The sequence below is a fragment of the Homalodisca vitripennis genome, chromosome 3, assembly GCF_021130785.1.
Source record: "Homalodisca vitripennis isolate AUS2020 chromosome 3, UT_GWSS_2.1, whole genome shotgun sequence".
Taxonomy (NCBI): Eukaryota; Metazoa; Arthropoda; class Insecta; order Hemiptera; family Cicadellidae; genus Homalodisca; species Homalodisca vitripennis.
The window spans coordinates 161408120-161424281 of record NC_060209.1 but is presented as its reverse complement, the minus strand read 5'-3'; the positions used below and the strand labels follow the sequence as shown (position 1 = coordinate 161424281).

General features: G+C 33.7%; 1 protein-coding gene across 1 annotated transcript in view; it reads right to left on the bottom strand.

Moving 5' to 3' along the window:
• Positions 1-14329, bottom strand: part of LOC124358425 (lactase-phlorizin hydrolase-like) — a 62597-nt gene extending 48268 nt beyond the window's left edge. The window contains exons 1-3 of the mRNA XM_046810723.1: positions 14114-14329; positions 9810-9904; positions 6398-6545 (exon numbers count right to left, since the gene is read on the bottom strand). Of these exons, the coding sequence (XP_046666679.1) occupies positions 6398-6545; positions 9810-9904; positions 14114-14222 (352 nt within the window). The 5' untranslated portion in view covers positions 14223-14329. The remainder of the gene's footprint in view (positions 1-6397; positions 6546-9809; positions 9905-14113) is intronic.
• Positions 14330-16162: the final 1833 nt, after the last annotated feature.

The window sequence follows — 16162 nt, the reverse complement described above, 5'->3', positions numbered from 1 at the left end:
ATTCTATCTCAAAGTGGAAAGTGTGAATTTGTCACAAATGACTATTATATTGAATCATGTAAGAAACGCATTAAGTCCTCTGGGAAAGTAGAGGCTGGCTTATTGGGAAAAAAACTACAGTGGAATTACTAGAAAAACTAAAACATAGTATAAAAACCCTAGATTCAAATGACCCACACAAACAGGTGCAAAGTACATTTGAAATCTGGGAAAGTAGAAAATGGCTTATTTGAGAGAAAACCTACTGAGGAGTTACTGGAAACACAAAACATGGTTATGAAACCCTAGATACAAATGACACAAACAAGCAAGAACAAATAAAAACTAAAAGCAAACTTTGTGAATTTATTTCAAATGACTAGTTAATTACATCATGTGAGAATTTTCCTGTCCTCAGGAAAATTTAAGACTGGCTTTAAAGAGAGAACTCCTACTTTGGAGGCACTGGAAAACGTAAATCTGGTAATGAAAACTATAGATATAATTGAGCCGCAGTAATAGGTTACAATTACATCAGAAAGCGGACTGTGTCAATTTGTCACAAATGACTAATTACATCATGTGGGAAACTCCCTAAGTCCCCTGGGAAAGTAAGGACTGGCTTACGTAATTACGTAATGAAAACCCTGAATATAAATAACCTGCATACATAGCTGACAATTTCATCTGAAAGCAGACAGTATGATTTTTTCACAAATGACTATTATATTACATCATGTGAGAAACTCATTAAGTCCTCTGGGAAAGTAAGGACTGACTTACGTAATTACGTAATGAAAACCCTACATATAAATAACCCGCATACATAGCTGACAATTTATCTGAAAACAGACAGTATGAATTTTTCAAAAATGACTATTATATTACATCATGTGAGAAACTCATTAAGTCCCCGGGGAAAAGTAAGGACTGCCTTACTTGAAAGAAGACTAACAGTGGAGTCACTGGAAAAAACGAAAACATTGTAATGAAAACCCTACATATAAATGGACCCGATAAGTAGCTGACAATAGATAATAGACGATATTCTTTATTAACAATATCATTAAGATATGTTACAGTGTCGTTAAGTACTTCGTACCAGGTGTACTTCACCTGGAGTAAGTACTTTGTCAAAAGTTTCAGACAATACTTGAAGTAAAAAGTCAAGATTTGAACTTGGTGGTCGGTACACCCCCATCAGGCATATGCACTTTTTATTTGCAACTCTTAATTTAATAGCTGTTACTTCACATGTCATCTCAATGCTGTGTTCTTCTACACCCAAGCTTACAGTTTAGCACATAGATTGGTTGTGCTTATATATATGGCAACTCCTCCTTTAGTATGATCTTCTCTGCCATATGAGCTGATTAGGGGATAACAAAGTTATTAACCAACTCTGAGGTACGACCTGTATCACCATAACTTAGATTTAATTCTTTGACTAAATTAGCTAGTCATTAAAAGTAGTAGAATTTAAATTAAAGTTCCATGATTATTTCTCTTAGAGTTGGATTCAGTTTTTATGAAATTCCATGCAGCTTTGCATTTATTAGAGGACTATGTGTTATGCAGCATTTATTTGCAACTTTTTTTTAGCATAGATAATTTTATTGATATAAACTCTATTTTCATCTATGTATTCTTGTCTGCAATTTTATTTGATTTCCCTCTGCTATTCCTGTATCTATCATAGTACGCTATTACAATATCTTTATACTTTTTTTATTCAGGAGTGAACAACTTTATTTTTCGCCTCTTATCAGTACTTAATTTTATTTCTTTAATCCTAGAGCATTTGTTAAGTGAATTTGTCATTAATAAGTTAAAATACTCATAAGCTTGTTCAAAATTGATGAATTTTCCAATTGGGTCCAAACTATTTGTGATAACTTATACTTAAGATTTAAAACAAATATTGATATTGCTCCTATCAATACATTTTAAAATGATCCTGTCTCATATGATTTAAAATCTGCTTATACAACTTGCTTGTAATTATTGTATTTTTTATTTAAATAAAATAAGAAAGATTCCAATATATTAAGAAAGAGAGATACATTTGAATTTTATGTTTGGTATAAACTGGCCATAATTACTTTCATATTGGGTAGTAAAATGGCTGTTACTTCAAAAACATAATCATTGTAAAAATTCCCTGGGTCTATTGTTTCAAACTCAATACCTTGTCCAGCATATATATATATATATATATATATATATATATATATATATATATATATATATATATATTTATTTATTTATATCACTGCCCCCACATTGTGTTGTAATTTTTTTGAGCACATATTATTATGTGCTATTATTATGTATTATCGACAGGCTAAAATTATAAGGAATATAAAGCGAAAATTATTCCTCAAATAACCAATGTTCATAGAGTATTAAAATGTCACAATTTAAGTGTCCTAAAAATATATATATATATATATATATATATATATATATATATATATATATATATATATATATTAAATTCAACTCATTTCTAATGGATTGGACATTAAAATGATATAAACTAAAAGCTGTATTTGAAAGTTTTATGGGTGTTGGTCCGGTATTTCAGGCGAGGAGTTTCCTGAAAATTACATTGTACCTGGTGGAGGAGGTTGCTCATCATGTAAGCTAGCTGGGCATCCTGGCTCCCTCTTAGTGGTCAATGCCTCTGCTATAATTTCTGCTAGCAAGTTCTTTCCTCTAAAGTTAAAATGAAGACCCTGATGTGTGTGTGTAGATGTCTCTCAGCTATACTTGCTTCTACCACAGTGACATTCTTATATTTCTCACTGAGTTCTTGCAGAGATTGATTGGTTTTCTTCACATCACAATTAACACACGACCAATCCTTTAGATGGTAACTGAAGGTAACACAGGTTAGTCACAGTTACATACTGTTGTCAAATTTTTGCATTTTTGAAGTATTTTTATATGAAAATAGGTTGTATGATTGACAGTGTTGTGAAATGAATTAATGTTATTGATGATGGTAGTGCCTTGAATTACATCCATGTAAGTAAAAATAAAAGGAAATAAAAATTAACAAATTTTTCTCTAATATAGTTTTCTGCTTATTATGTTCTTTGTTAGTAATTTGGCCTATCTTTATAAAGTACTAGCTGTTTCCCGTGGCTTCGCACGCTTTTCTAAGCTTTGCCCGTCGTATGTGCACTTCTAGTTCAAGTCAATTATACAGGGTCTGTATAATAAGTAACCGGACTGACTTCAGGAAATTTTTTATTGGCAAAATATGTAAAATTTTTCTTTAGAAATCTTCAAAGTAGTCCCCATTGGAGTCGATAACACGCTGATACCGTATTTTCCAATCCCTGAACGCTCCCTGGAAGTCGGCAACCTCGATGTTGTCTAGAGCCCTCGTCGTAGCACGTTGAACGTTTTCCAGAGTCCCGAACCGCGTCCCCTTAAGGTGTCTCTTGATCTTGGGGAACAGAAAGAAGTCCGGTGGTGCCATATCCGGGCTGTAAGGAGGCTGTGGCAACGTTGCCCTCGACTGTTTTGCCAACTGTTCGGTGACGAGCAGGCAGGTGTGCGACGGTGCATTGTCGTGATGGAGAATCCACGAATCGGTAATCTCCGGACGGACTCGGTGAACCCGGGCGGTTAGTCGATGGAGCACCTCTCTGTAGTACTGGCCGTTTACAGTTTGACCGGGTGGCACAAACTCTTTGTGAACAATGCCTTTCACGTCAAAGAAAGCAATGAGCATCGACTTCACCTTCAATTTGCTCATGCGCGCTTTTTTTAGTCGTGGTGACGCCGGTTTGTGCCACTCCGAACTCTGCCGCTTCGTCTCAGGATCGTATTCAAAAACCCACGTCTCGTCTCCTGTAAAAACGTGTTGAAAAACTCTGGTTCGGTTTGCAGTCGATCAAGGATTTCCAAAGCGACAGCCACACAACGCTTCTTTTGCTCATCAGTCAGGTGTTAGGGTACCAGCTTCGCGCAGATCTTCCTCATGCCCAGATCGTTCTTAATAATGTTTTGAACGGTCATCTTATCAATTCCGACCTCATCTGCGATAGCCCGAATGCTCAGACGACGATCACTGTTCAACACATCACGCACTTTTTGCACATTTGTGTCCGTGTGACTCGTTAATGGAGGACCGACGCGCTGTTTGTCATGGACGTCATCGCGGCCCTCCCAGAAATTTTTGTACCACTGAAACACCTGAGTTCTGGACAGAGCATCCTCACCGTAAGCCTCTTGAATCATTTGAAGAGTTTCCGTGGCCGTTTTCTTGAGTTTGACACAAAATTTAATGCTAAAACGTTGCTCGATCGTACTCTCCATTTTCACTCCGACGGGGTAACTGAACATGCACTCCGCTCTCGCTCGATACTAACTCTCCAAGCACTTGGAGGCAACTGCTACAGCCCGGTTCCCTTTCACTAGACCCCCCACCACCACTACAGCACCAGATACCGGTTAGCAGACGCTTTGACGGAGCGGGGCAGGCTCAGTCCGGTTACTTATTGTACAGACCCTGTATTTCCAATGCCGATGTAGAGTTTGCCTTGTTGCCATGATCAAATAGTGTTTGGCTATTTAACATACGTAACTGTCTCGTAATTGCGTTTAGAATGTGCAGGCGCTTTGAAAACACATTTTTGCAGCGCCGCCCGGTGGCGAGTAACATCAATGGGAATAGCATATAAACCTTCTCCGTGTAAAAATACATATACATACAAATTATTATAATGATCAGTCAAATAGTTTACGATTCCATAAAGGACAAACACACAAACATTCATTTTTTTAAGTATAATATATAAAGGATGGATAAAAAGTAGTTTAAAAATTTTCCTAGGACATTCTATACGCATAGACGCTTCATAATAGCTGCAGAGTATTCCATTTTCATCTCATGGTGATGTGGCTTGTATGAGTAAATTCATGCTCTGTGTTAATGCTAGTTTTATATTCATTCCTCTTTTTTGAGCCCATGCACATACTCACATGTTTTTAGACACCACCTGTTGTTCAATTCTATATTCCTTTATTGTGTTTGTACTTTCACTATAAACTGTTTTTAAAAGATTTACTGATGAACTCATGAGCTAAATAAACTTCAATTACTTCTGTGAAGTGTCTGAAGAGGACAGCCTTGCTGTTAAAATGTCTCGCAAAATATAAAAAGTATAATTATTGGTATTTTGGTTATTCTAAATTAAGTGGTATTTAAAAATTAACCAATACAAACTCTGTCTTCCGAGACTAATTCGAGAGCTGTTAAATCTATGCTATTTGCAACGACTTCGGTCAAATGTAAGAATTGTTTTGGTCACTTGGTTCACTAAGTTCGGAAACTCAAGCCTCATACTTTAGTTTGTATTGATCAAGTCTCTCAGAGCTAGGCAACAACTTGGTAACACCACATGATTATTATTAAATGGTTCAAGAATAGGTTACCTATATAACCCAGGCTCCTCCTCTAATGGGCTTCATTAACGACACTAATTGTAGTACTTTACCAATAAAGGTTATTCAATAGCAAGAAATGTTTACTAAAATGTGCCAGTGTTGTGAAGAGTTTAAAATGTATTTACATAACTGTTTCTGCTGTATTTAATTTTTATAGTGAGCCAACAAGGTTTAATATTTTATTCTAAATAAGGAAAAAGTTGGTAAATACAATATGATTATAATTTTTTTGATTACCCTCAATTTAGTAATGAAAAAATTAAATTACCTATTACAGTGGAGTCCCGCTAATCCGAACACGTGTAATCCAAACGTCGGTTAATCCGAACAGGCCCAGGAGGAATTATTTATAACGATAATGAACAGTTATAGGAACTAATTACTTAAAAAATGAAAATGGGTGCATCATTTCGTACATAAACAAAGAAAACTTTAATTAAATAGACATACAGTATTTTATTAAGACAAATTGTGTACGGTACAGTACATAAATAATGAAGTTAAATACAGTAATAAATTGAAACTTATAGGTTAAGTATGAGTTAAATTACTGTATTAAGAAGTGAAATCAAACAAAAATTGGACGTACAGTACTGATATTATTATTGAGTACAATATTAATTGTTAAAAGACATAAGTTCAGTTATTGTCTTCTGTCGCATTGAAGAGAGTTTATTGGATGACTCACATTGCTTAACAATAGAACTCTCACACTAAATACGGTAAATGTGCTTAGTATTCGCAAACACGTTTATTTGTCAAGAAATACAAAGCAACAGTCAGAAAACATGTTTTAATAAACAATGTTGATAATTCTATAACAAAATAGACCCATTCTCAAGTTTAAAACCGTATTTTTCTGTAATTCTGGCTAATCCGAACAATCACATAATCCGAATAGGGCTCGGTCCCAATTAGGTCGGATTAACGGGACTCTACTGTACAATCAATTTACCTTTTATTTCCTCGATTTCCTCCTGAGTGAATGTCGGCAGGCGTGAGCTGGACCACCCCTCTCTCTTGCTGTTACAGTCCACTCTTTCTCTCACAATTTTGGGGTAGTCTCCTTCTCTTGAGAAAATGGGGTGAGCAAATATTCCACTCTGCACATTTGCATTTCATATTCATCATTTTCATATTTCAAATGTTCAACCAAAATTTACCATTTTAATCATGTTGGCTCTCACTCTGTACTCTGTTGTCTCAATAAAGAACATCTGATCAACTCATCTGTTGTTGCTAGTTTCTTACAATATTTAATGAGTATATTGGGAAAGTAAAAAGATGGACTAACTTTCTCATATTGCCTGAACTTAGATTTGGAACTAGTGGAACAAAAATAATTCAAACCTAAAGGGACAGGTGATAAAATTTGATTTAACCATACCGCAAGTTCGAATAACACAAGTATATAAGGAGAGCTGACAAAATCATTTTAACTCTAAGATATTTACGTACAAATGTGTTTAAGTCATGCAACTAACCTGACATTATGCTCTATCAAAGAATTCGAAAAGATAAAATTGTAACTGAATTCAAAATCAATGGATTGTAATAAATAACATAAGTTTATGAATTGAATTACAGTAAACTTAAGAAGGACGCTATTCCTGTTCAAAATGTACTATATTCTATTGAATGCAGATGTTTCAATTTAATTGAATAACAGAAGCCTTAATGTTAGAAACATAGTTAACACTTACTTATACTGCATATTTAATATACTGAAAAGCTGCATTTTGTATATGTCCACAATGCCTTATATTCTGGTCTCACAGGTGCACTTAGTTATAATAGTTAATCAACTACAGTGGAAATTACAGTACATCTTAAAGTTGCTTCGTTAATTTTAGAATTCTAGCTCAGAAATAATGTACACTTAACAGAAACATTTCAAATTATATAAATCATCAATTTAAAATTCGAATTAACCACCCTATTATAACATTGTGCTTAAAATAGAAATGTTATAGGACTAAAAGAAAGTCATAACTAGCCGCAATTTTAAATGTTAAAATTACCCATGTTTCACTTTTGTTTTGTTTCATCTGGGATGTATTGATTCAAATCTTATTATACAGGGTCATCGAAAAATAATGCCTAGATTTTAAATAACTGTCATAAAAAAACTATTAAAGGTAATTTAAAGGTTGTAGTCTTAAAATGTGCGGAAAGAAATAATTTTTTTTTTTTCATACCTTAGTATGTTTCAATGTGAGCACCGTTCGTTGCCCTGCAGATATCAAGTCTGTAGTCAACTTCCTGCCACGTGCGTCCAATCATATCTGGTGTAACAGTTAAGATTGCGGAAGAAATTCGCTCCCGAAGATGGTCCAAATCCCGAATCTTTTCTGCGTAAACTATATTTTTTATGTACCCCCAGAAAAAGAAATCCAAAGGGGTAAGATCAGGACTTCTAGGAGGCCATGAAATGGGGGCTGCTCTACCAATCCAACCATTTGGGAAGCGTGCGTTTAGTGCAGCGCGTACCTCGCGATGGTAGTGAGGTGGAGCCCCATCTTGCATAAAAATGATTCGCTGTCCAGTCTGTTGTTCGATATCGTCTAATTGGGGGAACACAAACAGTTCAAGCATGTCCAGGTAAACTAGGCCTGTAATGGTTTTTTCTACAAAAAAGAAAGGTCCAATAACTTTGTCATGAAATAACGCGCACCACACATTGAGTTTGGGAGAATCACGCACATACTTGTGGATTTCGTTTGGCTGTTGCGATCCCCATACACGGCAATGGTGACGATTTACACATCCATTTATGTGAAACGTAGCTTCATCACTAAACAACACTCTCTGTAGAAAATTTGGATTATCATCAATTTCATTTAACATAAAACTTGCAAATTCAGTTCGTTTAGGGCGGTCGGTAGGTTTTATTTGCTGTTTTATCTGAATTTTATACGCATGAAGTCTTAGCCGTTTGTGCAGTACATTTTGTATTGTTGTTTTTGGAATGTTTAGTTGAAGACTTCGTCGAGCAATGGATTTTTTTGGGCTCCTAACACAAGATTGCCGGATACGCTCAACATTCTCTTCTGATGTTCTTGGTCGGCCTGGTCTAGATTTTTTGCCGACGGTCCCTGTTTCCCTAAACTGGTTAAACCATCGAACGATAGCTTTGTTATCAGGTGCTGTTTGACCCGGATATGTTCTCCGAAAGAGCCGCTGTACACTGACAATTGACTTTGACTCCGCATACCAAATCACGCACTGTGCTTTTTGTTGCACGGTCAACATCGTACTGAGCGGCGGCGCGTCTGTGGCCGGCTGACCTTGACGATTGCGCAGCTTGTCTGCGCATCACAAAGACAGGGAAACACAATCAGACGAACTAAAAACAAAACTTGCGTTCACCAGTTATCGTCCAGTGAAAGAATTACTCATTTAACATGAAAGGTTTTGATGTTATAATTTTATTAAATCTAGGCATTATTTTTCGATGACACTGTAAAATAAACAGAAGACCAATAAAGTATAATAAGAGTGTTTATGATTATTTTGACTTCATATGTAGAGTATCTCATTTAAATTAATTTTTCTTATATCTTTTGAAAATTAAAAAGTAAATTAAAGATTTCTTATTTTACCAGGCAAAGTTAGGGCTAAGAAGCTCTCTCTAAAATTAAGTGATCCAATAAAAAATTATGGGGGTTTACTATTAATTCTGATACTGTAATTGGACCATGTAGTCAATTTCATCAATTAATTAATATTTAAATTATGACAAAGAATTGCAGCTGTGGAAAAAATAGTACTGGTGTATATAAAAAGTTATTGATAATAAACCAACATAGTTCTACAGAATTTGTAGGTGTTACAGCATGTTTATTTTGTTATTATTGTTTTTGTTGTTTTTTATTCTAAGAAAACGTACTGCCATAGTATCTATTCATACGAAATGTTTTAGTTAGTTTCTGCTCTAGCAAAATAAGCAAAACTCCATCAAAATCACAGTGGGATTGCATCATTTACAGAAAGTTATTACATTTTAACAGCCATATGGGTAGCCGATGAGAAATGAAACATTTTACGATGCATCATTCTTGGCCTTTTCCGCTTAGTTTCCTAAACTGTCTAAAAGTGCAAATAAAATTGTTGCTGGGCACTTACAAACTATTAACAATTACCATGATATTAAAACACCTGCTATGCAGTAATTATAAAATTAAATGTAAAATATCTATGAGGATGGACTTCAGAAGCTGGTTGTGACTACCTTAACACTGCAAACAATTAAGGTGAAAAATTAATAAAGCAAAGATGATCTCTCTGTTTAAAAAAAAAACTATTTTGCTTAAATGATATCAAACAAATGAATATTCATTGTGTTGAATACAATTCTATTCACTAACCTCAAATTCCATTGCTCTAGTAGCAGCAAGTTCATCTTCAGTAACGTTGTTTAAGCCTTTAACAAATCTTGCACTCAGTGTAATTCCAATATGACCTGGACAACCATTTTCTCATAAAAACATCAAAGACAGTAAGTTCAAAAACTGTGGTAAAATATTTTTAAATAAAGTTAAATGAGTGAAAATAAATGAAGAAGTTCCTTTAACACTATGGTCTATTTTGCTTCCTTTAGTTTCTGTCTATATCTGTGTTATTAATTTTCTAAATCGTAACTAAGAAATTATTTAAGTTAGTACTATCGTTTTGTTAGAATTAGCAAACATCAATTTAAAAAGATAATACATTTTCTATGCCTGGTTATAAAAGTTGAATACTTAAGTTTAACTTTAAATTAAAGAATAGTTTTCCATAAATCTTAGTTTTATGAAGAAACCATTCGAGATGGCAGACACAAGACATTCCTTGTGTAAGTGCTTCCCTATTTTAGTGATATTTAGTAGGCAAACCAACTCATACACTTACTGAACCATTCACATTTAAGCGTATTGTGTAACCAAAATATGTAAGTAAACTGCAAAACTGAAGAGACAGAAGATAAATCAAAAAAGTTCAAACTGCAAACAGTATATGTCTTAGGAACCCATAGATCATATGGTAATGTAGATGAGTTTCTCGAGGTTGTCTCACAAGCTCCTCAAGTTTCCCTCAAGGTGATATATACATAAATTCTCTGGAGCACAGCAAACTTTAAGAGATGTTATTAAGCCATAACTTATAAACACTTCCTCCCACAAGAACTACCTCCACATCTCAGTCTTCCGTTGGTCGTATATGCTCAAATGTTGAGCAATGCGAATTGATGGTTCAAGTGTTATATGCAGTTATCTCAGGCTACTCTACTCAACTGTGTAGTCTTCAATGTTTGCAAAACAAATCATCTCTATATTATGTAATAAAGAGGCATTTACAGAAAAAATTGTAAAGAAATCAAATCCAAATTGGCACAGGAAGCATGGTTTGAACTGCATAATACTACAAACACATCCGATGCTTAACACTTAGAGTGCTAATCCCGTAATTTTATGGAACAGCGAAACTTCCGAAGAATGCTAATTCCGTAGTTTTACGTGGTTGTCATTTCAATTGGTATTATATTACATTGTCCGTATTTAAACGGGTTTTGCCTACTCTACAATGTTATTTGGGTTTTTAGTAACACAATTAACCGCTAGAAAGCGTCAGATGTATTGAATGAGCTTAATGAAAAAGCAACTTCGGTCGCTTTGTTTACGTGCTCTCTCACAGGCTCTAGTCCTTATTAATTGGCCATGGCCACTGAGGCGTTGACCGCCACTAGACCTGCTGAGCCGGTGGTCGTCAGTCACATTCAAAATTTATTATAGGTAGGTAAGATCTTGGTCCATGTCCTCTCTCTCTTTAGTTCATGTAACATTGTAAAACTCATCTTCTAACTTTAGTTTGTTTCTAAATTATTTTGTACATTACTTTATATCATTAATTTAAAGACCGATTGTATAAGTGAGTTAAGATTAAAAATTTAACTTATTTAATCAAATTCAATCGCCACGTGAGTAGCTCATTAACCTGAGTCAAAACCATCTGAAGTTTTGATTAAGTATTTAGGTGGGATTAGCGGAGTGACAAATGAATCAAAAGCTGTGTGGTCAGTAATAAACCAGGAGAGGAAAACATAAAACTTCTAAGTGTCTTTAAAGAACTGCTTAGTCAAATGGGTGAGATTATCAGTGAGCCCCAATTAATGGCTAACTTCTTCAACTCGGTGTTCATAAAATTAACTGACAATGATCATTCTGCAAATCTGAAACCAAACCATTTGTCAGTCACACCAAACCAAGAGACTCCAGTTTTGTTCTTACACCCTGTGACAGTCAATTAAGTAAAGAGAGTGATCACTTCTTTAAAAAATAAAACTTCAGCGGGAATTGACGTATCACCTAAGCTCATTAAAGTCTGCTGTAATGAGCTTGCTTACCCACTAACCCTCATCATCTACATGTCATTTAGAGAAGGAAAGTTTCCATCACAGCTGAAACTATCAAAGTCATACCTCTGCTTAAGCAAGGTAGCACTAGAGAGGTAGGTAACTACGGCCCAATATCAGTGATACCAACCTTCTTCAAGGTTATTGAGAGGTGGTTCTTCCAGACCACCTTTTTAAACATGATCTACTTACTAAGTATCAGCATGGATTCATAAAAGGACGTACTACAACCACTGCTATGATAGACTTGTAGAATTTATAATTGACCAACTGGAGGATGACAACCTAACTACAACCTGTATTGACTATGTGCAGCTGTTGAATAAATTAGAAGTGGTTGGTATTAACATGTCAGCTAGACTAATGACCTTCCCGGGTATTTGGAGGAATGCTCAAAAACCATTATGTATTCAGACAATACAACTGTATAATGAGTTTTTTATGTGTGACAAATTTTTAACTTTTTACTGTCAGTGAATTTTTCACAATGTGACCCATAAGATGTATATATTTTTGTGTTCATTAATAAAGTATCTACAATTTGCATATCTTGGATTTTTATTTTTATAACTTTGGTGAAATTATATCTGAACTCAAAGTAGAAATATTTTTAATTTTTTGGTGGAGGTGATTTACATTCAACAATATTTTACTATGTAAAGGTAAGTTTTATGCATATTATTATCTTCTTCTGTACGATCTTTCCTAAAAATAATGATATATGTACTTAGGACCATTAGGTTTACAGTAAATATAAAAATTGTATAAACACTTGCAAACATGCTAAAAAATGTCTAGCACTTAAGACAGTTCAACCTACCTCTTTGAGGGTTCATACCAGCTTTTATTAAGTATAAAATAATACTACCATAAACATATGTTTTTAATGCATAAATCTGTTTGTTGTTTAGCTGAAACTTTTAGTATCATACTTAAGTAAACATTTATGACAAAATAAAAACTTATAATATTATGATAGCTCCTATAGTTTAGAATTTTGTGCAATAGTTTCATTTTATAGCCGAGACCGTCTTCAGCCAGTTCATCATTAGTATTATTACTTTTTATCTAAATTCAATTTAACAATTCATTCAAAGAAAATAATTTGAGATATTTGAAACATTGTAAAAGTTTTACAATATGTTTGTTTTTAAAAATAACTAATTATTACTAACTTTCATAGGAAAATTCAGAATTCATATGCTTCAAAATTGTTGAAATTATTGGATTTTTGATCATACTTTTACTATGTATATTGGTACACAGTAACAAGTAAATAATGTAAACAGGATAAGGAATACATTTTATTGCTATAATTGTTTACATTACTGAATCAAAGATCTTTTAACTCTTTAGTAAGGAGATTTCACAGTGTCATGTCATATCTGTCTCTTATCAAATTCACTGTGTTGGTGTATTCAATTGATCATTATGTAGACAGTATTCTTAACCTATCCGTAGCAGTCGGAACAATTTCAAACAGTTATTTATCTCATTAGAGTGAGGAAAAATTATTCTGTGTGTTTGTCATTAATATATTTTATTCACCTCATATTTTTAACTAAACAGATTTTTAAATAAGCCGATTATTTCAACATAATATAACACTACGAACAATAAAGGCAAAACAGCATGCCACATGTGATGTAATTGGGTGGGGCTTGTAGGCCTAGCCTAATTATGAGAATTTGGTGTTATTAAATATAATGTAAACAGTTAAAAAGACAACAACAATTTAATAAGTGCTTCCATCAATCTATACTTTTATTTTTCTGTATTTTAAAAAGTAATCTGAATACCCTAATAACAATGTCAATGATGATAAGTAGAAACCTCCAGAGACTGGGAATAAATGTGCTTGTGAAAAAGTCCTGTATTGAATGGTTAATATTGTTCTTGTTATAAGAACTTATTAATTTAATAGATTTTAAGCATTTCAATGAACACAACGTAACAATAAAAATAATTGTCTGGATACCAACCATACCGTGACATCGGGCATTAAACGTTTCATTAATAACATTTGCTTAATCCAAGGAAACTTAAATTTAAAATCTCTATAGACACAATGTTTGTACTAATTAATTTCAAACCATTGATTGTTTCTACTTATTGTATAAAAGTATATATATATTGTTAATTAATTAAAATGTTTTAAATTGCAGCTAAAACAATTAACTCTTTGACATTGCCATAAAACATATAATTTAGAATCACACATTTGCATAGTAGAGCAGGGAATGTTCTATTTAATTTTATACAATTCACGTAAATGTATACCTTTCTGGGAAGCTCTGAAAGTTGTATCATACAGCCTGTAAGCTTTAGCATGAGCTCTGAGGAGAGTGTGGGCTGCCAAGTAATCTGCCACCCCATGTTGGTTCAGCATAGGAGCATACTTAGTGTCTCCATAACCATCAAGGACCTCCCGTGGTTCATTGATTGTAACCCACCATTTCACCTGTAAAATCAAGTAGTTTGAGGATATTGAACTTATTCATAAATGATAAAGAAGGATAGAGGAAGTTAAAAAAAAAAAAAGACTGATCAAGAGGACAATTTGGTATGAGGGAAGAGTGCTGATAAAAAAGACAGCAGATGAACCTATGTTTTTTGTAACCTGGTTCAGTGGTCCTACAAGTATAATTTCAGTATTGGATTGTACTTGTATTCTACAGTCATCCCAATAATAAAGTTATCATAACAAACTTACAATGTCAGTGATATTGCCTAGTTTATGACCTTGCTTTCAGCTTAATTTAGGCCTTAAAAATACATATTTATTGTGGTCAATCATTTATATTGGATAATACAACATAATATTATCAATGTTAGTATGAAAAAATCTGTTACATATCTTGATGTTCACTTATGGTTTTTGTACCATCTATGGTATACATTCTTAGTAATTTCTTAAGACTATGGATAGTTTGAATCCAATATGATATCTTAATACCCGTTCCTACACCGATATTCTGAAAAATGTTGTTACAAAAATAATGAATAAAACCAACAGAAGTATGTATTGCATGTTCCGCTATTCCAAGTTCCACATCACGTTCTTCAGTTTTTGACCAAAACAATGTAGATCCCATTGACATAAACCCTTCAGTGGGTAAAATTGTCATACCATATTTTCTTGTAAAACCAAGACTGATAAAGCTTCCCAAACTTCCTGTATCCACAAGACAGTGACAGTGTAAACCATTGATTGTAGTAAGAGTAACGGCAATGTTGCAAAAATACTTTACCTAAAGAAGCACCAATTGCTGCAGAGACAGGTATTGAATTAAGTTTTCTCTAAGGTTTTCTACAGACACCCTCGTAGTACCCTTTTATTTTGCAATTACTGCATGTTCTGTGGCCAGAGAAGCAGAACGAGGGTGTTGTTTGTGTCCGCAAAAATAATGTTTGTTTTTATTTGACTTAATTCTGGTGCTTACATTGTCTGCATGACTAGAAATACTACTTTCTTGAATCCCAGATAAAGACTTGTCCTAACTTGTTCCACCATATGAGTACTGATTTTGGTTGTAATATTCAGTGTATTTGTGAACTGATTTAAGAGCTGAGATTCAAGAACCACATGCTGAATGGCTTCCTCCAGACTGAGCTTAGTTTCTTCAAGTAAGCGCTGATGAATATGAGATAGCAATATTCCATTTGTGAATACATCACTTAAACATTCATCATGATGCTGAAATTACAGCCATTACTCATTATTTTTAATGCTTGGAAGTACATATCCATGCTTTTCCGGATTGCTGTTTTCAAAAAGCCACTCAGGTGTCATGCAAATATTTCACTGTTCTTCTTTACGTAGGCAAACTTAAAGTTATCTATCGTGTCTTTATAAGTTGTACAGTCACTAATAAACTCATAAGCATTAAATGAAACAAAATTTGCTAAAAGTATCAATTTACCTGGTCTTCTATCCCAGTCATGGTCTGACATCTCTGGCCTTGCCCAACATTGAAGGAATGTCAACACAGAACATTCAATACGATGATGTGATTGATACATTTGCAATAAAAAAGCAAGAAGGAAGACTCTAGAAGTTATTTTAACCCTCCCAATTTGTTTTTTATAAATATAGTGCTAAAATTACTTCCATTTCTTATTTTATTACACCATGTGTACTTCACTATTTTATTATGTGTAATTACACTACAGTATATGAAATTATGGTCTCAACAATCATTTATTTTAATCTTGAAACAAACTGTGGATGACTAAATAATACCTCGAAATCAGTTTAAAATATTAAATAGTCAATTATGTGATGTAACAAAAAATTCAAAATGACAATATAAATTTTTAATTTATATT